Here is a 23271-nt window from a genome sequence, read left to right as displayed (position 1 = left end):
CGCTGCCCAGCTTGTTTTGCTCCCGTCTCCGCCGCCCGGCTTGTTTTCGGCTGCCTGGCTTGCTATGCTCCCAGCCGGTATATGCAAATTAACCGCCATCTTTGTTGGCGGTTAATTTGCATATCGAGCTGATTTGCCCATGGGAGGCGTAACAAAGGTACGGTCAATTACCATTTTTGGCTATTATTAGATAGGATAACACTTTTTCACCCTGGCCAGGTGGCTCAGTTGGTTAGAGCATCGTCCCGTACTCTGGAAGGTTCGGGGTTCAATTCCCAGTCAGGGCACATACCTAGGTTGTGGGTTCAATCCCTGGTCGGGGTGCGTACAGAAGGCAACCAATCAATGTTTCTGTCTCACATCGATGTTTCTTTCTCCCCCTTCCTCTCTCTCCCTCTCTCTCTCTCAGATCAATAAAAACATATCCTCTAGTGAGGGTTTAAAAAATAATAAAATGGAATAATTTTTTTATTATAAAAGTCTGATATGTTGCTGTGAGGATGTTGGCGCCAAGGTCATGGAGCTGTTTTGGGGAGGCGCCCCCCCCCCCCCCTCGGTTCCCAGGCCGCCCTTCCGCATCCAGGCCGAGTCTCTGCTCAGCTCCGCGGGGAGCGATGATCGCCAGTCATTATCCCAAACACTGAGCCACATCTTGTCTCCTCCACCCGCCGCGCTTGGCAGGTAACACGCCTGCTGGTGTTTAGGAAATGCTTTTGGGTGATTTATTACGAAATAATGAGACAATTTAATTTCAATCAAGTCTTTGCTCATTACGGCTTCTATTAGGAAAGCCTCGTATTTGCTGATCGCGTTAGCAGCGCAAGGAGGGCGGGCGCGAGGCACACTGGGCAGGGCGGGGTCGAAACCGCCGATCCGCTCGGAGAAACGGCTCCCGGAAGACCCAGGGCATGCGGGCTCCGTGGGGACGGCCCAGCCCAGCCTCTCACCGAGCCCACGTGAAATGACGCTGCTCCCTGCTCGCGGGCGGCGGGGTGGGCTCCCAGGAGAGGAGCAGCGTCGTTTGTGAATGAGTCTCCCACGTGCGGCGTCTCCCCCACGTGGCACACAAGCACCTTACACAAGCTCTCAGAACCCGTGGCGTGGCTCCGTGGTTGAGCGTCGACCTATGAACCAGGAGGTCAGGGTTCGATTCCCCATCAGGGCACAGGCCCGGGTTGCAGGCTCGATCCCCAGTGGGGGGCGTGCAGGAGGCAGCCGATCAATGGTGTTTCTCTCTCAGCAATGTTTCCTTCTCTCTCCCTCTCCCTTCCTCTCTCTCTAAAAATCAATAAAGGTTAAAAAATTAAAAGAACCCGGGGTGGGGGGCAGAGGGCTCACGTCCCCCAGGAACCGCGGCAGCCCCAGCGTGGACGGGGCAGAGGGCAGAGGGCAACACCACACACTCACCTGACTGGGAAGCAGGATGCGGGCGGCGCCCTCCTGCAGCAGCAAGTGGCAGCTGACGTGGGGAACCCCTCCCGCCAGCTCTCGGCCGCCGGGCCTCCCCAAGGACAGGCTGGCCCGGCCCTGTGGCCTGTGGAGCGGCCCGCTGTCCACTCCGCAGCCGGCATCGCGCGGGGACCTGGCCGCCTGCCCACGCTTGGCATCTGTGCCCAGCGGGCCCACCTGTTGCGGCCCAGGCCCCCTCAGAGGAGCTGACGGCTCTGTGCAGCCGCCTCGTCCTGGTTGGCAGGGCCCGGGAGTTTCTAGGACAGCCCTGCCCCGTCCCGGGAGCGCCCTCTTCTAGCAGCGCCCCAGTTCCGCCTCGGCTGTCAGCGAGCGTGAGCACAGTCGACCTGCTTCTCGGCTGCAGTTTCCCGCCCTGGACAAGGCGGGGCCCCCACAGCCTCTCCAGGAAGGAGCTTTCCAGGGCGATGAACCCTCCAATCTCTCTTACAGGGGTCCTCCCGGGGTCTCCCGGGCGCCAGCACGCCCGAACCCGCGGGGCCTGGTGTTCAACACCCGCAGCCCCATCCACTGGGCCTTTCTTTCGGCCGTAAGAGTGCCGATGCTTCAGCGAACCCTGCCTCTGGGCCCGTGGCCCTGTAACTCGCCGCGAGCACCCCAGGCCCCACGGTCTCCGCGCCGTGGTCCCCACACCCAGGAACTCCTTCAGCGTGAGGAGACCGGCTTGCCGTGGCCTCAACAGGGTGTTTTTGGTGACAAGACGGCACCGGCTGTGCCGCGCCCGCGTGTCCGCTTTCCGCCGGGAGCATGGCTGGTCTCCGCGTTGTCGTCGCAGTGCTCATTGGGTGTTGGAGCCTCGGGGGTTGTTTTCCAGATGCAAACGTGTGTGGGTCCCCACGCAGCTCGGGGGCTGCCGAGGGCTGGCAGGGGGGCCGTGTCACTGAAGGGGCCCCGCAGCCCCCCCAAACCGAGGAGGGTCCCCTGGTCTGGGTCGGGGCGCCGTGGTGACCCAGGTCCCTCCTGCAGACCCGCGGGCACAGCGTCTTCCCCGTGTCTGTGCCTTGCCTGACCCCGACCCCCGACCCCCCGACCCCTGCCGTGGGGCTGTCGGGCAGGGTCCCAGGCCAGAGTCAGGCCTGGGGAAGAACGAAGCGGACGGTAGCTTTTCTATGTCTTGGCCTCCTTGAGTGGTTCCGGGAGAGCAGGGCTGTCCCGGGCCTGGCGGAAGCCTCGTGCCAGCCCCTTGCTGCCCAGACCTTGCCCCGGGTGTGCCGGCCCCTCCTCCCACCAACCGTTCATTCCTGCTTACATGTGGGGCCTCCTCCTACAGGAAGTCCTCCTGCCCTTCTCGCTCACAGCACCAGAGTGACTATTGGATTAGGAGGGAAACTAACAAGCTGCTGCCGACTGCGGGTTGTCGAGCCTTAGAACCTGATTCTCTCCCGGCCCGGAGGTCGGCGTCTGAGACCCGGTGTCTCGGGGGCGTGGCCCACCAAAGGCCCGGCTGCTGGGGTGGGGCCGTCCTTGGGGCCCCTGGGTGTGGCCGCATGACGCCCACGTCGGCTCCGTGCCCCCGCTGTGCCTCTCGAATCGCCGTGTCCTCTGACAGGGCCAGTCCTCGGGTGCAGGGCGCTCGCGAAACCCAGGTGGATCCCATTTGATCCGTAACTGATCGCACCTGCAAAGACCCGCTTTCCAAATGCGGTCACGTGCACAGGGGCGGGGCTAGGATTGGGACACGTCTTTTTTGGAGCCACCATTGTTAGTTTCCCTCCTAATCCATTCGACCCACGACTCCTGACAGCTCCCTAGTGGCCTGACGGGGCCTGGTTTGTTCCTCCAAAATGCCGGTACCCTGCCCACGCCCTGACGCTTAGTAGGTGTGCGATAAGGACTAACTGTGTTCATTCACTGATTCACCGGGCAGCTTAGCCACTGGCCCCAACAGCTTCAGAACTCCAGGCCCCGACCAAACCCCGACCCTGTGCAGCCAGAAGGGGCAGCTGGCCAGGCCACGCTGTGCGGTCCACCCTGCAGTCCCACGTCCAATGTCATCCCTGGTCCTTCCGTGTGGGGCAGGACAGACGGAGCCGCCAGTCCTGGGCGCTCCCGGGCCGGGCTTCCCGTGGCTCCACCAGGCCCAGCCCTGCTGCCCAGACAGCTTGTCCCGTGACTGACTGATCCCAACACCACCTGTCATCGCTGGCACCTGCCACCCCTGGCCCCATCCGGGGCCCTGTGGGGCCGTGAACCTCAGGCCACAGTTCAAAGACACTGATGCCCAGCCTCCAGGGGTCCCGCGGGGCTCCGGTGTGTTCCGGGAACCACGGTGATGCGGCGCGCAGTGGGGCTGCTGGGAGGTGAGACATGGGGGCCTGGAGTGCTCTCTGCCGCGCGGCCCCAGGAGAGTGTCAACACGGACTGTGTCTCCCACAGCAGCCTGGGAGCCCCTCACGGCGGCACTCGGCAGCCACCTGCGCCAGAGTCGCCATCACAACCTCCGGCCGCGGGGGCCGTGGGGGAAGCTGCATCCTCTAAGCTGCACCGTGTGCGGCCCCCATGGGTGCACAGGGTGGGGCGGGGTGCCCACCCCATCGCCTCCCACAGCTCCTGCTGGGGAAGCTGGCAAAGGAGGGTGCCTGTGGGCGCCTTCCAGTGCCCGTCCGGTTCAGAGCACACAGTTGAAGAGAGCGTGGCCGGGTCACATTCCTTTATTCAGTGGACACGGGTGGCATCCCACCGAGACGGGAGGTGTGCCGCTCGGGAGGGTCACGGAGGAACGGGCCTGAGGTTTGCCCTGAGGGGCCCGCCGTGCGTGGGTCAGCGGGCAGAAGGGCTCTCTCAGAGGCCTGGGCAGCGCTCAGAGGGTCCCTCATGGGAGAATGTGTGATGCTGCCCCTCATTGGGAAGGTTTGGGGTGCAGGGCCTGCGGGTTAGCCAGTACAAGGGGGGTGCAGGCCGAGGGAGCCTGACACATGTCGGGAGTGCTGCACAGACCCAGGGGCGCAGAGGGGGGTGAGTTATACGGACGTGTTCGGGGCACTTCAGCGGTGAACGTGAGCCGAGGGGACCCCGCAGGAAGGCAGGGCTGTGACCGTGGCCCGTGGTCCATGGCCCCTGGCAGCAAAGCCGTGAGGCGTGGCCACTTGGGGTGGCGGTTTATTTCACTAGGCCGCACCCCCAGGGGCCGGTGGCCTGACTCCTGAGCGCCCACCACGGTCACCAGGAAAGAGTGACAGGACGTGGTCACCCCAGGGGGGACTCAGCACGTGCTCCGACAGCGGGGACCCTGAGCGGACCAGGACGGGCGCAGGGACAGGCTTGTCATTGGCCCGGAGGGGTAGGCACCTGCAAACTCCGGCCCTCCTCAGGGTGGTTGCCGCGTGGCCCTGGGGTCCAAGCAGGACTGGGGTTTGCGCCGACGCCGTCCCTCGCCCACGGGCAGAACCCCTGCCCCTGCGGTCGGCAGGCAGGGAGCCCAGGGCAGGCCCTCTGAGCCGGCGGCCTAGGCCGGGGTTGGGCGGCTCGCTGCGGCTGCTCACGCAGAGTGTAGGAGCGGAGGCCGTGGCTGCGTGGCCGGGGCCCTGGGAGAGCCCTCCCTGGAGAAGGGGCGGGCGGGCGGGGGCGTCTGCACCCACCTAGCACGGAGTGGGCCGGGGGGCGGAGCCTTCTCTTGAGAAGTTGGGGGGGGCAGTTTGTGTGTGCGCCCCGGTGGGAGGCTGTGGAGAGAGGGAGAGGCCTGGTGGAGGCTCCTGCCCTCAGTCCCCGCGGCTCCTGCAGTTCTGGCCAAGCACAGCACTGTGGTTCCTGGCGCTGGTTTGGGGTGACTCTCTGGGGGGGGATAGGGGATAGCTCCCTGGGGCTCTCTCGGGGGGGCAGTTCCTGGCGCTGGTTTAGGGTGGCTCTCTGGGGGCGGGGGCGGGTAGGGGATAGCTCCCTGGGGCTCTCTGTGGGGGGCAGTTCCTGGCGCTGGTTTTGGGGTGGCTCCCTGGGGGGTGGTTTGGGGTAGCTCTCTGGGGGGGTTGGGAGTGGCTCCCCGGGGGGGTTGGGGTGGCTCCCTGGGGGGTTTGGGGTGGCTCCCCGGGGGGGTTGGGGTGGCTCCCTGGGGCTCCGTCCCACTGCACCATCATGGGTATCGACCCATCCGACCTCATAGAACCCCGGGAGGCCTGTGGTTTGTGCTCACTGCTGGTAACGTGAGGGGAAACTGAGGCTGAGAGAGCCCGTCACTCCCTAAACGCCACCCGCCGGGCAGCCAGTGACCTGCCCACAGGCGCCCGTGGCTCTGGGCTCCTGAGTGTCTGAGACCCCGTCTGGCGGCTGTGGGGGCCGAGCCAGGGGCTCCCAGGCACGACCCAGCTCTGGGGTGTTCAGTCCACCCTGGATGGTCACCCTGGATCGCATGGCCTGCCAGGGGTCAGGGGTGCGTCCCCTCTGCTGGCCCCCCAGGGCAGGGCCCCTGCACAGTCCTCGGATGTGGGTCCGGGGCTCGGAGGTCAGGTCTCTTGTGCTTCCGCAGCTGCCCCCTCGCCTGTGCCATGGGGAGTTCTCGCTGCTGCCATGCCTGGTCCAAGGGCCTGCCCTTCTCCTGGGGGGACCTGCCCTTCTCCTGGGGGGGAGGAGGGGCTGCCAGCCGGTTTGGGCTGCTCCCAGGGAGGCATGTGCCTCCCCAGGCGGCAGATGGAGGGCGGGCAAAGCTGACCTGCAGTGAGTGGCTGGGGCGAGAGCCCCTCAGCGTGTTGCTGGCTGCACCCCCAGCCACCTGCTTCCAGATGAGCCTCCTGGTTTCTTTCCTGCCCCCCCAGCCCCGCAGCCTTTCTGGAGGGGCTCCTGGAGGTCCTTTCTCCTCGCACCCAGTCCTCCTACGCCTGCCCCCCAGGGCCCTGGAGAAACCTCGGGCCCCTCTACAGCGGCCCTGCCCCTGACTTAGGGGCGGGGGGGGGCAGCAGCCCCCAAGGCCGGGGAGGCCGTCCTGCCGCCAGCCCACCCCTTCCTGCCGTGCTGAGCCTTTGGCCTCGGAATGAAAGTTGCGCCTCTGGGTTTCTTTCCTTTGAAACAAATGCGGTGGCAGGAGGCAGGCGCTGTGGCTTCAGACCATCAAAGGGGGAGCCCCCTTCTCCCCGCCCCCAAACTCAGCCTCCCCCCCCGGAGCCCTGTCGTCAGCGCCCGCGTGCGACCGGAGTGACCGCCTCCCGGCCCGCCCCCCGCCCGCCGGCGATGGTGACGGTGACGCGGCGGCTGTGGGGGCACCACGCTGCCTGCCGCGGACGGAGAGGGAGGGGCGCTGCGTCTCCGGCGCACGCAGGGAGCAAATAGCGTTTGCTTTTCCTCCAGCCCCTTCAAGAACCGGAGAAACTGCTGCCTCATTTCGGCTCCGCTGCTCCCTTTGCCCGAGGGGGGGACGCCGCCTGGGCCCGGGCGCCCGGCGCGGCGGCGCGCTCCTTCCTGCGGCCACTTTCCTCCCCGCTTCCCGGGCCCGGAGCCGCCGCTCGCCCGCCCGCCGGGCCCGGCGCCTCCCCACCATGCGGGCTCCCGCGCCGCCTGCGCCTGGCCCCCCCTCCCCGCCCGCCCGGCCCGGCCGCCTGCGCCCCCGCCGCGCGCCCCCCGCGCCCCGCGCCGCCTAGCTCCCTCCGCGCCGCCCTGCCCGGGGTTCACGGGCTGCGATGATGAGCGTTCCCGGCGGAGCAGCAGCCACGGTGAGGACGGGCCCTGGTAACGGTCGCTGTCCCCGGAATTCTCTCCACAGCGACTGCACCATCGAGGAGAAGGCGGTGGTCCTGCAGAAGAAGGACAATGAGGGCTTCGGCTTCGTCCTGCGCGGGGCAAAAGGTAGGTGCGGGGCTCCCGGCCCGGCCGCATGCACATGTGTGCGCGCGTGTGTGCCCGTGTGTGCCCGCGTGTGTGTGTGTGTGTGTGTGTGTGTGTGCACACGCCCGCGTGAAAGACCTGCCCCAGCTCCGATGCAGCCTCTTGCTGGGCACTTGGTTGCTAGACAACCGTGGCTTCACCTGCCGCCTCCCTGGGAGGCGCGGGCTGCTGAGCAGCGGTTTTCCTCCTGCACCGCGTCCCTGCACCAGCTCTCCCGCTCCCTCCCACACCCTTTTTAAAACCCCGGTTTGGTCCGTGTGGGGTGGCGGGGCTCGGCCTCAGGGACCCACAAGGACCGGAGCTCAGGTCCGGGACCGGAGGCCGCCCGGGGGAGTGAGCTCCGGCCCCAGGTGCGCGGCGCCTGCCCCTCAGGTGACTTTGCTGAGGAAACGGGGCAGCATGGTCCCTCGGCCGTGGCCCAAGCCGGCGGCGTGCTCGTCCTGGGGCCTGGGGCGGGGGATTCCGGGGGTGCGTTCCACGTGGAGCCCCCACCGCCAGCCCTTGACGTGGGGGCTTCCCTTCTGAGAGAAAACAAAATGGCATCGCCTCCCCGCGGAGGAGACAGCTGGCCGCGCGGGCGAGCATGTGGAGGTTCCTCCCCGCCCCTCCTTCCCGCGGCCCCACCTGCCGGGGCTCAGGCGTCTGTCCTGAGAGAGAAAGGACGACCGGCCCCATGTGGGTGTCCACCACGGTCTGTGTGGTCGCCCCTCCCCTCCCCCACAAGGGCCATCTCCATCGTCCCACCCGCACCCCTGGCCGCTCAGGACAACCCAGAAGAGGCCATCGCTTGCCCTGGGACTTCCCTGGGCAGCTGCGTGGGGCCCTAAAGCCAGGTGCCGGGAGGGGGGAGACAGGCTGGAGCGGGTTTCGCACCCCCCGCCCCCGGGTCAGCGCCGGTTCCGAGGGAGCTCCAGGGCGAGTCCCCGGCCGCGGTCTCCGCAGACGCAGCCCCGGCAGGTGGCTCGCTGTGCTGCTTCTGTAGCTCCGTGTGGTTATGGGGGAGCTTTTCCATTTTTAGAACCGAAAGTGTTTAGTCACCGATGCTTTTAAAGAAAATGACAGGCGCACACATACAGACGTGCACGGTGGGGCTCGCCAGTCCGCGCTTAGCAGAGAGGCCCCGGGGTGTGTCGGGGGCCCCAGAGTGCACGCGCCCTCATGGCTCCAGTTGCTGCTAGCCTGGGACTGTGAGGGTCAAGCCCTTCCCAAGGGGTTGGTGGCCTGGACCGACTCCTTCCAGCAGGGGACACGGTCTCCCTCGCAGGGCCCTGTGGGGGTGAGGCTGCCGCCTGGGACACGTCTGCCCGGTTGTAATGAGCTCTCCGTCCTTGCCTTCCCAGCGGATACGCCCATTGAGGAGTTCACGCCGACGCCGGCGTTCCCGGCCCTGCAGTACCTGGAGTCCGTGGACGAAGGCGGGGTGGCCTGGCAGGCCGGACTGAGGACGGGGGACTTCCTGATCGAGGTAGGGGCGCGGGTGTTCGTATCTTTCTGCCGGGGAGAGCGCCGACTCTCTGATGCTTGGGGTCCGTGGTCTGGACCGCGTGGCCATTGGGCCCGTGGGCGGTGCTCGCGGAGGCTGGCGTGGACGCGTGCTCAGTTGTCGCCACCCGCCGTGGATTCCGTGTCCTGTAGACGTGTGTGTGTGTCTGGGTTGTCTTTGAGGCCGTGGCTGTGATTCTCTGGCGGGTGGAAGTGCGTGTGGAACTTGGCCACTGGTCTTGGCGTGGCCGGGAGAAGCGTGCCCGCCCTCATGTCGGCGCCACGTGTGGAGCTCCAGGCCAGTTCGCTGGGACCGTCACATTGGACACCACGAGGGCAGGTGTGACGGGCAGGGCCGTGGCTCTGGCTGGCGTGAGGCCTGTGGCTGATGTGTCAGTTGCAGGAACTGGCCTGTCGATGGAGGGGGCCTTCAGACACCGAGGGGCGTGGGCACGAGGGCGTCTGAGGCCGATGGCACTGAAAGGAAGCCAGCTCCGATGCGTTGGGATCCGCCTTGCCTGGCAGTAGGAGGGGGCGTGCTCTTAAAGACCCAGGCGCCCGTTCCTGCAGCCTCCGCCGGGCGCCCCGGTCGCCCGCACATCCGAGCTCCGGGCCCTTGTGCTGCTCGAGGTGTTACTTTCCGTCTTGTTGTGCAAGCGGCTGTGTTACTCTGTGGAGCCGTGAAGAAAACGGGCGTGTGTTGTCCTTGGGAAAAGTACTTCAGGCCGTTGGGGCAGCGCCCGTGGCCCTCGTCGGAGTTCTCGTGTCTTGGAAAAGCATTTCTCACGCTGACCCTGAACCCTGTCTCATCCGTGTTGGTGGAGGGGACGGGTGTGGTGTCCAGCCGGCCACGTGGGGGTCCTGCCATCGGGCCGGCGGGACACTTGTCCGTTCTGAGGAGGAGGCGGCCCAGGCCGCGGCGACGGTCACTGAAGCCGTTGCTCTGGGTCCCGCCTGCGCTTCCCAGGTGGAGAAGTCCCCTTGCTCCAGGGTCTGTCGGCCTCGTATGGTTTGCTGATTTGAATAGCTGGTGAGGGCCGCCGATGTACGTACGGCCCTTGGCATAGGCTCCTCGGATTGTTTCCTTAATAAACTAGTCCACGGAGAAACGCAGGACGGCCTCAGCGATGCCGGGCCACCCCTTTCCCGGGGGAGCAGAGCTGCCTGGGGTTGGCGGCCGGGCCGTGGTGCGCCTGGGTTGGGCAGAGAAGGCACGCCACCCGGTCGGGTGGAAGCCCCGTGGAAACGGGGGGCATAGGAGTTCCTGTAGCCCCGGGCGGTGTGGCTTGGTTGGTTGGAGCATCGTCCCCTGCACCAACGGGTCGCAGGTTCCATCCCAGGTCCCGCGGGTATGTGAGGCAACCGGCGATGTTCCCGCTCCCCCTCCCTTCCTCCCTCTCTGAAGTCCATGGAAACAGACCCCCAGGCGAGATAAAAAAGAAGAGTTTACACTTCACCAAACTCCTCCTCTGACAGCTTTTCACTCTGCTCTGCTCATCGACCTGCCACTGGAAGAGGTTTTATGCTGTGGGACCCTCTGAAGTCCAGGGTTCAGGAGTGCCCGGCCCTCGGGTGCATGAGGCCTCTGCTGGCGTTCTGATGTCACAGGGCATGAGGGTGGGCCCGCCACAGCCAGGGCCCTGCCCCGCTGGAGCCCAGCTCCCGGCCCTTCATGTCCAAGGCCACCTGGTCGGCTCAGAATTTCCTTCAGGGGCTGGAATTGAAAAGCAGAGACTCTCCGTGGGGCTGTTTTCCCAGCTGCCAGCTTCCCCCACTGGAATATTAGAATCACTCCTGGCCTCAGAGCTGCCTTTCCCAGCAGACGGCATCTTGTGGTTTTAGTGAAAAGCTTCGACCTTGTATGCGTTGTTTTCAATGGACTCACGTGTCTCAGCTGAGTCTTCGCTTTCGCAAGAAGCCACCCCTGGAGTTGAGGGGCTCCTGAGCTTTTGCTGGAGTGCGGGGTTTCACGTGCGGGGTCCTAGCTGTGGGGGTCCCAGCTGTGGGTCCCAGGTGTGGGGTCCCAGGTGTGAGGGTTCCAGGTGCGGGGTCCAGGTGCAGGGTCCCAGGTGCAGGGTCCAGGTGCAGGGTCCAGGTGTGGGGTCCCAGGTGTGGGGGTCCCAGGTGCGGGGTCCCAGGTGCGGGGTCCCAGGTGCAGGCCATTGTCCTCGTCCCACCACGTCGCCCCATGAGCCCCCTTTCTGTCTGCTCTTGGAAAGGAACTCAAAGTGTGTCCGATGTGTCCTTTCTCCTTAAAACGCTGCTGGATTGGACGTGGGGACGAGGGGCCCCTTGGCGGTGCCTGTTGCCTCTTCTGAGCCCTCAGCACCCACAGGAGGCCTCTTCCCTCTCGGCTGGGTCAGGAGGCCGGTCCGGTCCTGTGTGGCCGTGGCCTTGCCCCGCAGCCCCCGTGCGAGCGCTCCTCGGTGCTGACCCTCTGGCTGCGCCTCCTGCCTGGGCATCTGGGAGGCGTGTGTTCTTTCGTCCTTGGCATCGTTTCCTTGTCAACCGACCCTCACCCACCGCCAAGGAGCAAAGCTGTGAGCGAAGCTTTTGCCACCTTCCCCTCGGGAATTCTGAGGAGCGTGATTGTCTTCTGGAAGGTGGACAGGACGTGGGTGCCCAGGGAGGGTCCCGGGAATGTGGCAGCCCCACAGATCATGACTGTTCAGTGTTCCAGCTCCATGTGCCCGAGTCCCTGGAGGGCTGATGACACGGGAGTGTCCCGAGAGCGTTAGGGGCGATGGGAGCCCCGCGCCCTGGGGGGACATGCGGGAGAGAGCTGGCCCCGGACAGTGACAGTCCAGGGGGAATGGCCGGGCCGGTGTCTCCCGCAGGTGAGATGGGGGCGGGAGGCGGGGGTGGGGTTGCACCAGCGAGGCCTGCGGGGGCCTCCCCTCTGGTTGCAGCAGAGCCAGCTCCGGCCGTGAGGGGCAGAGGTTGCCCCCGGCCTCTCTTCCTTTGAGATTCTCTTGTTAAGTCTCCTGACCCCCCAGCTGGGGGAAGGTCACTGGTGAGTCAGGGGAGGGCGTGTGGCTCGGGGTGACAGCTTTGCATGGAGTAATTAGGGAGACGGGGAGGTCGAGAGGTCGTCTTGACGTCTCCTGGGGACTCACCGAACCAATGGTCCATCGACCCGTCAGCGACACCTGGCTGGCATCAGAGCCACCGCAGGCCAGCCCACACCTGCAGGGGGCCGCCATGAGCCGGAGCATGGGTAGCGGTGTTTGTAGCACCCCTTGGGCACGGCCAGGCACTCCGCTGGGCAGGCGGGCTGGCCGCGGGCTGGCCCGGTCCTGTTGGCTCCGGAGCCCCATAGGTGGCCCTCCAACTGAGGGTGGAAGCAGGTGCCGCCTTAGCCTCCGGTCTTCCTTCCGTGAGCTGCCCGGTGGGAAGGAAGCTGTGTTCCTTGCATTCCTCTCAAAGTGAAGAGTTGATTGTCATTTCACAAGCTGCTCCCTGATACAACTCAACAGAAACCACCACACAGGCGATACCCTCATGGGACAAACACGACCCGTGTCCTCCCTGACCGGCCCCAGGCGGGAGGGCCGGCACTGCCAGCACCCGTCCTCGTCCCCACTGTGTGGAGAGGAAGCTGAGGCCGGCCAGGCGAAGGCCGCGGTCACACAGCAGGCGGGTGGAGGCCGGGCCCACCAGGCGGTCGTGCTCGGCTCCACGGCTCCGACGCGCGTGAGGCTTTCCCGTGCTGGGTGCGGAAACGGGCAAAGCGTGAGAACGAAAACAGACGCTAAGGCGCCGGGTTAATTTTCGAATTAGCAGATGCTTTTTATGCCGGCCCCGCCGCTGGTGACAGCGCTCACGCGTCGCTGTGTGGAAGCGTAAACTGCCATACACATGGCAGACGTCAGCGTGACCGCGTGTGACACGCACCGTGACCCTGACCCAGGAGCGGTGCATCCCAGAGCCCTTCCTGGGAAATGATCCGAAACACGGGGAGCTCGTGTCGCCCACACCAGGGGGCGGGGCCGGCAGCAGGGGAGGGTTAGCGGGCATCGTGCACCTGCTTGTGGACCCACACGAAAGCGTTAAACGTTGTGCATGTGCCGGGCAGGTGTGGCTCAGGGGCTGAGCATCCACCTATGAACCAGGAGGTCACGGTTTGATTCCCGGTCAGGGCGCAGGCCCGAGTTTCGGGCTCAATCCCCAGTGTGGGGCGTGCAGGAGGCAGCCGGTCCATGATTCTTGCTCATCATTGATGTTTCTCTCCCTCTCCCTTCCTCTTTGAAATCAATAAAAATATATATATATTCATATATTTTTAAATTGTGCATGCAAGCCCTGGCCAGTGTGCTCAGTGATTACAGTGTCGGCCTGCACACTGAAGGGCTGCGGGTTCGATTCCTGGACCCGGTCAGGGTGCGTGTGGGAGGCAACTAAGCGGTCTCTCTCTCTCTTCCTCTCCCTCTTCCCCTCTCCCTCCCCCTCTCTTCCACTCTCTCTAAAAAAAATAAATCAATGGGAAACATCCTGGGTGAGGATTTACAAGAAAGAAACATGCCCGTGAGGAGTTCTCAGCACCCACGGGAACGGGGACTTCATTCGAGGGGAGAAGGGCGGGGTCACAGTGACCTGCACACACACTCAGTGTCCCAGCGCCCCTCCGACAGGCGCGGGAAAGCGTGAAGGAAGTGCTAGCCCCGCGGGGACGGGCTCCGGCGCCATCACTGCCTTTCGTTCCGACTTTGCTGCTTCTCGGTTCTCTCGGGGACAGTGTTAATTTCTTGGCAGGTATGAATTTGATAGGAAATTAGTCCTTGGAGGAAGCTGCCTCCCGCGGTGCGAGGTGCCGAGCCTCGTGGCCAGGGCGTGGCTGTTTGTGCGCGGAGCTCCCGGCGTGCGCTCTGTGCGGGGCCATCGCTCGCCCTCGGCTGCGGTGCCGGCTGCTCCGGTGCGATTGCTCTCTGAGCCCTGAGGCCGCCAAGGCCGTCGCTGTGTAATTTCCCTGAGTGGGTTTCCCTGGCGGTGAACGCGGGCGCCACCATCCTTCGTCCTCCCAGTGACACGCCAGTTGGCTAATAACTTTACCTCCTGTTCTATCCGAGCCCCAGAGACGGCCGGGACCTGTGTGACGTCCCGATAGGCACTGAGGGAGGCGACGAAGAGGGATGCCCCGCTGTTTCCCACAGACACTGTTCAGGCAACTTATTTTTTTCCCCTTTTTAATTTTTTTTATTTTTTTAATTTTTTATTAGTTAAGGTTTTTTTGTTTGTTGGTTTTTTTAGGCAACTTATTAAATGTTTCTTAGACGGCAGCTGAAAAAGGGCTTGAGAAACGGCTGAACACTAGAGCACATTTCCCTGGAACCTGACATTCAGCCAGCACTAGCCCTAAACCTAAACCATAACCCTAACTATAGACCTAGTCCCAGACCTAAACCTAACCCTTACCCTAGCTCTAGCTGTAATCCTAACCCTAAACCTATCCCTAACCCTGGCCTTAGCCCTAACCCTGGCCCTAATCCTAGTCCCAGCCCTAACCCTAACACTAACTCTATGAACAGCTGTTACAACCGGGGGAGGGGGGGCGGTCTGCCTCCCCCGGCATCAGCGTGAAATCCGCACGAGGAGAGGGGCTCCGGTCGTTCCTGCACCCCCTGTGCTGTTATGAACCCGCACGTGCCTCCTGGGCCTCAGGTCCCCGTCAGCAAACTGGGCGGTTGTGAGAATAAGTCACCAAGATGAATCCTGTGACCCGCAAGCTCTGGGCCCAGCTGTTAGCCTTGGTCTTTTTGTTTTTAATGTATTTTTATTGATTTCAGAGAAGAAGGGAAGGTGGAAGGAGAGAGAGAAACATCATCCGGGCGTGTGCCCTGACCGGGAATCGAACCATGACTTCCTGGTTCATAGGTTGATGCTCAACCATCGAGTCCTGCCGGCCAGGCTAGCCTTGGTCTTCAGAGAAGACCAAGCACCGAGCGGCCAGCGGTGCTGGACATAGAGTTGGCGTCCTATCAGTATTTGTCTTTGATCATCATCTTGTTCTTCATCATCATGAATGATACCTGACTCCGAAGAGGGAGCCAATGACCACGAGTCGAACAAACAACAGCAATGTCGTCATCCGTCATAGCAGCGTTCCGGGCACGGACAGTTACAGGGGCTCCTGCAGGTGCAAGCTCCTGCCCTTGGGCACTTCCCACCCACAGTGTGCTTGCCTCTGGCTGCCCCTGCGGGAGGGGGTACCTCTGATGCGGGCACCGGCCGCCCCACGCCTCCTGGCAGGCGCGCCTGCGGATCTGGCTTGCGCCTCTGCTCCCTGGGCACTCTCTGCCTCGCTCAATTACGTTTTGGCACGCGTCTGGCTTTTAGGTAATCTTGGAATTTCTACTCACGATTCCCGTTTGCCCTCTAGCGACAAATCCCAGGGCCGAGGCCAAGCCCTCCAGGTTCCCACGGGGCCAGCCTGCTTTCGGACCAGCCGTTTGGCCACACGCACAGCTCACGTTTCTCTCTCCTGCCCCTCAGGGTGCCGTGGCGGACTTTGCCACCTGTCTTGCTGGTGGCCCACATGGAACCCTCCCCTTAGAAATTCTTCCTATTTTATTGGCATCATTTTAAATAGGCATTTCATTCAATAATGAAGTTAAAGACCCAACGCGCCGGAAGTTAGGGCGACTGGCTCATCCTCGACCTTGAGTCACGCTGACACTTCGGTCGTCAAGTTTTGCTGATTTCACGTCAAAGGCCACAGGGCCCGATGGGGTCCGTCCACGTGTGGACTGATTCTGTTCCAAAGCCCCATGGTTCTGGGCTCCTGGCCAGCTTCCCACTAGGGCTCCCCTGCTCCTGGGCGGCCTGCACCCACGTCCATGCGGGAGGAGAGGCTGTGGCCATCTTGACCTGCCTCTCTGTCCCCCTGCCCAGCCCTTGCTGAGGTCAGAGCCTCTGGCCTAATTCTTGGGGATGGTTGAAAAACATTCCTTTAGTGCCGTGGTTCTCAACCTTCTGGCCCTTTAAATACAGTTCCTCACGTTGTGACCCAACCATAAAATTATTTTTGTTGCTACTTCATAACTGTCATGTTGCTACTGTTATGAATCATAATGTAAATATCTGATATGCAGGATGGTCTTAGGCGACCCCTGCGAAAGGGTCGTTCGACCACCAAAGGGGTCTCGACCCACAGGTTGAGAACCGCTGCTTTAGTGGCAAATGAAGGTCGGCACAGAAGGGCTCAGCTGCGTCTGTGGCTGCCTTCAGATCACACCTGTGCTCGCACGGCTCTAACGAGGCCACCGCTCTGCGGGGAGCCCCTGGGAGCCGGGAGGAGGACCCCTTGCCGCACGCGGCCGCAGCCCCTCCCGCGCCCGGGGAATGGTTCTCCGTGTCCTCCACACTGACTGGGAACAGGTGGTCCGGGCTGAGGAGCAGCCCAGAATCCTGCTGAGAAGGTGGGTGCGGGCGGCTTAGCTGCTGCAGATCTGAAGTCTTGGCTCATTCGTGTTGGGGTTCTAATTTGAGGCATCAGTGATTTCCATTTCAGGCCAGAAAAAAAAAAAAAAAGATTCCGAATCACTTCAGGGAACCGTGGCTGCTGTGCTCACGGCTGCTCCGTGGGGCTGGCAGATGGCAGGGCACTGGATGGGATGGAGATGGGAGGGCGCCTCGGTCAAGGGCACAGGCTGTGCTGTGGGATCTGGGTTCGCATCCAGGCTCTGTCACTTCTTAGCTGTGTGAACTTGGGAGGAAAATCCGTCATCTCTTGGCCTCAGTTTCTTAGACTGTAAATAAATTCCTGGCAGAGGGAATTCTTCGACAATTGGTGGCGATTGTACACGTCGCTTTTGCGACTTCGTTCACTCCTGTCTGAGGCACACATTTGGGCTGGTGTGTGTGGTGGGGATTAACAAGCCGGGATCAGACACGGTGTCTTGGGGGAACTCGCAGTGTGGAAGGGGAGCAAAGAGCAGAGCCCCGAGACAAAGCAGAAGAAGGGCCACGTGAGAGAGAGGGTGCTGACACTCGCCTTGATGAGGAGAGCGAGTCTGGTTTCTCCAGGCAGGACTGGCGGGGGGGGGCTCCAGGCAGCGCTTCGCACAGGGGCGGGGAGCCTTCTTCTGCCAAAGGCCGTTTGGATCTTTATAACGTCACTCTCAGGCCATACGAAGTTATCCGCCGAAAATGTAGCTGCTCTATTTAGTCAGACATTCAGTTCACTCACCCTAATGCAGTGGTTCTCAACCTTCCTCATGCCGCGAGCCTTTCATACAGTTCCTCATGTTGTGGTGACCCCCAATTTCATTGTTACAAATTGAACATCATTAAAGCATAGTGATTCATCACAAAAACAATATGTAATTGTATATGTGTTTTCCGATGGTCTTAGGCGGCCCCTGTGAAAGGGTCGTTGGACCCCCAAAGGGGTCGCGACCCACAGGTTGAGAACCGCTGCCCTAATGCCTTGGCAGGGCCAGACCAAATGATTTTGAGGGCCTTAAACATCCCCCCCTCCCCGGCTTAGAGGGTCAGGAAGGTTCCAGGTGAATTTGGGGGACGGGCAGATGCTGGAGTTGGGGTGACTGGGCTGATCCAGGGCGGGCCTGGAATGTCAGTTTCAGTAGCTGCACCCCCTATGGTTGGTCAGCCGCAGGGAGCAGAATGAGGAAGGCTGTGAGGGGCGGGACCTCTCCAGGGTGCTGACCTCTCTGGGAGTCCCTTTTTATGTATTTTTTATTGTTGACAGTATTACAGATATCTCCCACTTCCCCCCTCCGGCCCCACCTCCTCCCAGTCCCTACCCACCCCCCAGGTCTTCACCACCCATTGCCTGTGAACGTGGGCTTATGCATATAAAAGTATATAAGTTCTTCGGTTTATCTCTTCTCGTCCCACCCAACCCCACTTCGAGGCGTGTCAGACTGTTCCGCGCCTCCCTGCTGCGGGTCTTATTTGGCTGGTCAGTTTCATTTTGCTCATTAGATTCCACAAATAAGTGAGATCCTGTGATAGTTGGGGTTTTGTCTGTGCATCTGGCTGCGTGCGGCGCTCTCCGCGGTGCTGAGATTGTGGGCGGCGCTGGCTCTGCCCAGAGGCCGCCCCTGTCCGTGGTGCTGAATCCGGCTCTGCGCCGGGGGTCTCTGCGGTGTTGAATCTGGCCTGGTGCTTGGGGGCTGTCCGTGGTGCTGAACGCAGCTCTGTAGTTGAACTCTGCGGTGCTGAGCCGGGTTCTGTGTTTGGAGCTCTCCGTGGTTCTGAGCCCGGTTCTGTGTTTGGGCCTCTCCGGGTGCTGAACCTGGGAGCTGGCGGTGGAGCCTCCCCCGGAGGGGCCTAACGTGAGGCCTCGGCATTTTCCCTCTCTCGTCGCCCTCACCTTCCATCCTGAGTCCTCCCTGGGCCTTTGGCCTCCCTGGGCACAGCCGCTTATGACTCGGAATGTGCGTGTCTGATTGGCGGAGAGCTCTGGGCTGTGTCGAGGGTCCTGGGCGCTAAGCCCACCTTCGCTTCACCACTGAGGTCTCGGCTCATATCACCTTCCCAGAGAGACCTCGCCCGGCACCCTCTCTCTGACGCTCACACCGGGGCTTCCTTCCCCATGCGGCTTGCTCGTGGGGCTGGTGGTGGACTTGCCGTTTGTCTCCCTCCCACTTGCTGACCTGGTCCCTCCTGGGTTTTCAGTGCCTGGTGCGTAACAGGGGTCCCAGAACATGTGTTCAGTGACGGGCAGTCCTAGGTAAGAGGCGTTTCATGCCCGTTTTCCAGGTGATGAAACGGAGATTGGGTAGCTTGCCAGGACCCCACAGGGAGATCTGGATCTAGGCTGGCCCCGAGGCTCAGGGCTGGCTGACTCATCGAGATATAATCTCATCATCGTCTTTTTCAACCGAAAGAGTGCTGTAGACCAGCCCGGTATACACAGGGTGGGGTCTGCAGGAAGCGTGGTGAGCTGAAACCCCCACGTTGGAAGCTTCTGGTTCAGAGATCTCTGGGATGCCTCTCGGTTCCCCTGGAAGGAGCCCTCCTGGGTCCTTGCCCCTGTCCCTCCTCCCTCCCACCCGCCCTCCCACTCGCCCAGCTCCCAGTGCACTCAGCAGGCTCTCATTAGCATTGATTTGTCTCCGTCTGCAGTGCCCTTTTGTGGGGAGTTTCATGATACAAGCGGTTAGGTTGGCAAATGAACTGAAGGAAGGCCTTGTGCTAAATGCCCCGTAAGATCTCTTAATTGATGGAGCTTGTCAGTCCTGGGAATGAGGGCGTGTGTGTGCCAGCAGTAAGTAGGGTTGACGTAGGAAGGGGCAGGGAGGGGGTGTGGACGGCCTTGTGCCGGGGCGGCAGTTCGGGGAATGCTCTCCTTGCTTGGGTGCCATGAGACCGAACAGCCACCCGGAAAATTTCACATCCTTTTGCCCAGAACCTTCCGTTTTACTTAGCAGACTCTCTGCACGCCTCCTTGGTGCTCAGCCCTCTGTGGGTGGGGCCGGGGGTCTCAGCTGAACACAGGGCCCTCCCACCTCGGTTGGGACTCAGGGCTGGGGCACAGAGGGAGGGATGGGTATTTGGACTGGACAGGTGGGGGAGGCAGCATATATGCCTGGCCTGGGAGGAGACAGGGGGGCCTTCACCCTGGCCCTGCCTCCTTGGCCCCTTGAGTGTGCCATACCTCCTCCCACCCCCGGGACTTGCCCACACTGTGTTCTCTCTCTCTCCCCCACCCCCACCCCCGCTTTCCTCCTCCACTCGGTGGCCCTTCTGCAGATCCCTCTACAGACAACCACTCACAGTGCCTGTCACTCTCCCTGCCTTTCCGGAAACTCCAGGCGATAAGGGGCCAGCCAGGCCAAGCGTGTGACGGGCCCTCTGTGACTGATGGGAGGGCCCACACACGCAGGGCACAGCCCAGATAAAGGCTCAGAGGCAGGAACACGTGGGAAACACCAGGAGGCCCAGGAAGGATGAGCAGCCTGGGGCCTCCGGGTCCGGGGGGGGGGTGGGGTGGGAGGGGCTCAAATGCCGAGCTGAGTGACAGGGCCTCCCTGTGTCACCCGAGGCAAGCGGCCTCGGGAGTTTAGCAGGGGCTCCCGTGACCTGCCCGTCACCAGGCTGGGACCTCGCTAGAGGAGGGAGGTGGAGGCAGAGACCAGGCTGGGCCACTGCCCTTGGGAAGCAGGTTAGAGCTGAGAGCACAGTCCCAGGAGGCAGCCCTCCTGGGCCCAAAGCCAGCTCCTCTCCCTGCTCGCTGTGTGGCCTTGGGCGAGTTGCACAACCCCTCTGTGCCTCCGTTCCCTTACCAGCAACGTGGGACTAAGAAGAGCTCCTGTTCCTCAGAGTTTCGTGAGGGTTATGCGAGATTACCTGTGCAAGGCATGTGGAGAAAGCCAGGCATGAGCTAAGGCGTCGGGCAAAAGGAACCATTACTATTATTGTTGCTGTTGTTGTTAACTCGTGGGGGTGGATGGAGAGCCTTCCCGACCGACCAGGCCAGCCGCCCCTCTCACCCGAGGCAGGTCTCACTGCCCGGGAACCTCTCCCCCTCGGCATCCCCATGGTGAGGTCGGATGTGAGCGGGGCCGGCTTGGCTCTGTTCCCCGGAGCATCCCCAGCGCCGCACAGGCCCGGACAGATGGGGTTGTGGTGAGAGAAGGAAGTGGGGGCGTCATGATCTGCCCATGAGCTCACCAGAAGATAGCCGCCATCCGTGGCCGCCTCCCCCTTGAGGGCCCCCGAGCCTGAGCAGGGCAGTGCCAGGCCAGGGCAGTGCCCAGTGGCCAGACCCCTGGTAAACGCCGAGCTTCTGCGCTTCTCCCAAGTTGAGGACATGGCTGTCCTCCCCCGCGCTGTCCCTGCTGTTTGCAGCCTGGTCCTCGCCACAGCGGAACCACGTGCTGCCAACACTCTGTGCAGTAACTCGTTTCCGCCGCCTCAGAGCCCAGTGAGGTGGGGCCTGCGTTGTCCACGTTTCTCAGGTGAGGAGCCTGAGGCACAGAGAGGTCAAAAGAGCAGGCTCAGCCCTGGCCGGTCTGGCTCAGTGGATAGAGCGTCGGCCTGTGGACCAAAGGGTCCCAGGTTCGATTCTGGTCAAGGGCATGTAACCGAAGTCGCAGGCTCCTCCCCCAGCCCAGGCCCTGGTCAGGGTGCCTGCAGGAGGCAACCAATCAATGTTTTTTTCTCACATCGATGTTTCTCTCTGTCTCTCCCTCTCTCTCTTCCACTCTCCCTAAAAATCAATGGAAAAATATCCTCGGGTGAGGATTTTAAAAAAAAGGGCAGGCTCAGGGACACGAAGCACCTGAGTCCCAGCCCCACGCGCTGAGCCGCACACTCGCGCCTGTGCTCACGCTCACGGTGGCGAGAAGTCACCGCCGCGTCTGGTCCCGGCTGGGGGAGTCCTCTCCTGCTTCCCCGTCTGTGGCCCGTTCACAGCTTCTGGGGCACTTCCCATTGCTGCCCTTCAGGGAGAAGTCTCCGCCCTTCAGGGTGGCCCAGCCCCGCGTTGCCTGTGGGGCCTAAGGCTCTGGCCTCCTGCTGACCCGGTGGGCCTCGGCCCCAGCCCTCTGCCCCGCCTTCCTTCCACCCGCACTCTCCCCTGTGCTCAGCGTGGCTCCCTCCCGTCAGGTCTCTGCTCACCTCTTCCAGAGCCTTCCCTGACCACCTTCTCGTTGTCCCTCAGCTCCCTCAAGCTCTCCTGGGGGCTGGAGTTACAGGGCTGCCGGCATTCTTGGGGCAGGATACGGGGGGGGGGGGGTGGGGGGCGGCTGCTGGGGGCTGTGGCCAGGTGACTCCCAGTTGCCTGGAGCCTGAGGAGCTGGATGAGGCAGGAAGGACCCTCCCCGGAGCCTGCGGAGGGAGCACGGCCCCGCGACACCTCGATTCTGGCATTGGCTCCGGAACGGAGAGAGGACACCCCTGGCATCCCGAGCCTCCCCGCGCGTGGCGATGTGTGGCAGCGCCAGGAGACTAGTGTGCATCACTCACACGTGAGGTTGCACGCACCCACGCTGGAAGGCCCGGACGCAGAGCAGCCGGGATGTGACCGACTGAGGGTCAGGGCGGGGCGGTCTGGTCCGAAACCTCCGAGACGAGGGGCGCCTCCGGAAATAGCAGGCCACGCAGAGCGGGCGCAGAGGCCCTGCCTGGAGCCATGTTGAGGCTGCGGGGAGCCCAGGCCACGGAGCCCCTGGGTTGTGAGCAGAGCAGGGGCGGGAGTCAGCATCTCTGCAGACCCAGGTGGAGTGGCCTTCGAGGAAGGCAGCCTCGCCTGCCCGTCGCCCTCCCCCTCTGTACACGTGGTCACATCGTTCATTGTTCTTAAAGGTGATGCTATGCACCACCTTCCCGTCTCAAGGGCTCGGCTCAGGCAGGAAGCACATTCGCCCTGAGGTGCAGCCGTGACCACCACCTTCTCCAGAACTTTCCACCCTCCCAGACGGAAGTTCTGTCCCCGTTAACCACTCGCTCCCCGCCCCTCCCCCAGCCCCTGCCCCCACCACCTGCTTCCTGTCTGTGGGTCTGACTCTGGGGACCTCCTCTGAGTGTGTCCCACAGGGTCCGTCCCTCTGGGTCTGGCTTATTCGCTCACCACAGCGTCCTCATGTCCGTCCCCTTCCCCCGGGGGCAGGTGGCAGGGTCCCCTCCTCTTAAGGCGGGTGAGGTCCGCGTGCGGATGGGCCACGTGCTGTGTGTCCGTCCTCTGTCCACGGGCCCTCGGGCTGCTCCCACGTGTTAGCCCCTGTGAGTAACGCCGCGGGAACATGGGTGTGCAGAGATCTGTTCGAGCCCCTGGTTTCAGTCATGTTGGGTCTGTTCCCCGAAGTAGAATTGCTGGGTCAGGCCATGTCCCTGTGGTTAACCTGTGGAGGAACCGCCATGCCGTTTCTTGTAGCCGCTGCTCCGTTTCACATCGCCCCCAGCGGTGCCGGGGGTCCCACGTCCCCGCATCCCCGCCGGCCCTCGCCGCTTCCTGCTTTTCTGACACGAACCGTCCTGGTAGGTTGAGATGATGCTCGTTCTGGTGCCGATTCGCATCGTGACAAGGGCTGTTGGGTGTCTGTACAGAACCTCTGCAGGAACGTCCAACCGAGCCCTCGCCTGTTTTTATTGAACTCTGGGCTGCGTTGCTGACTTGCAGGAGTGCTGCACATGTCCTGGGGACCAGTCCTTATCTGATGTAAACCTGCAGGCGTGTCCCCCAAGCTGTTCCCCTCTCTCCCGCGGACTGTGTCCTTCGATGCACAGGAGTCTTTCATTTTGACGTGGTCCCGTCTCCTGTTCTTCCTGTTGGGGCCTGAGCTTTGGGTGTTGGATCCAGTAAGTCACTGCCGTCCGTCTGTGTGGGTTTTTTTTTTTTAATTCTCACCCGAGGACATTTTCAGTTGATTCTTAGAGAGAGTGGAAGGGGGAGGGGGGTAGAGAGAAACATCGATGTGGAAGAGACACGTTGATCACTTGTCTCCCCCATGTGCCCCAACTGGGGCCAGGAATTGAACCTGCAACCCAGGTATGTGCCCTTGACCGGATCAAACCCCCGACCCTTGGGTGCGCGGGCCGACGCACTAA

The 23271-nt window shown here is 62.7% G+C and overlaps 1 protein-coding gene across 2 annotated transcripts in view; it reads left to right on the top strand.

The window, feature by feature from the left end:
* SHANK2 (SH3 and multiple ankyrin repeat domains 2) overlaps positions 1 to 23271 on the top strand; it is a 173063-nt gene that overhangs the window by 92175 nt on the left and 57617 nt on the right. For both annotated transcript variants that reach the window (XM_070427138.1, XM_070427139.1), the window contains 2 exons: positions 7154 to 7236; positions 8616 to 8740. In XM_070427138.1, coding sequence (XP_070283239.1) covers positions 7154 to 7236; positions 8616 to 8740 — 208 coding nt within the window. The remainder of the gene's footprint in view (positions 1 to 7153; positions 7237 to 8615; positions 8741 to 23271) is intronic.

This window comes from Myotis yumanensis, unplaced genomic scaffold (genome assembly GCF_028538775.1).
Source record: "Myotis yumanensis isolate MYYU_CA2020_CCGP unplaced genomic scaffold, mMyoYum1.0.hap1 SCAF_10, whole genome shotgun sequence".
Classification (NCBI taxonomy): domain Eukaryota; kingdom Metazoa; phylum Chordata; class Mammalia; order Chiroptera; family Vespertilionidae; genus Myotis; species Myotis yumanensis.
Note: the sequence above shows the minus strand (reverse complement) of the source record. Positions and strands in the feature narration are given on the sequence as shown.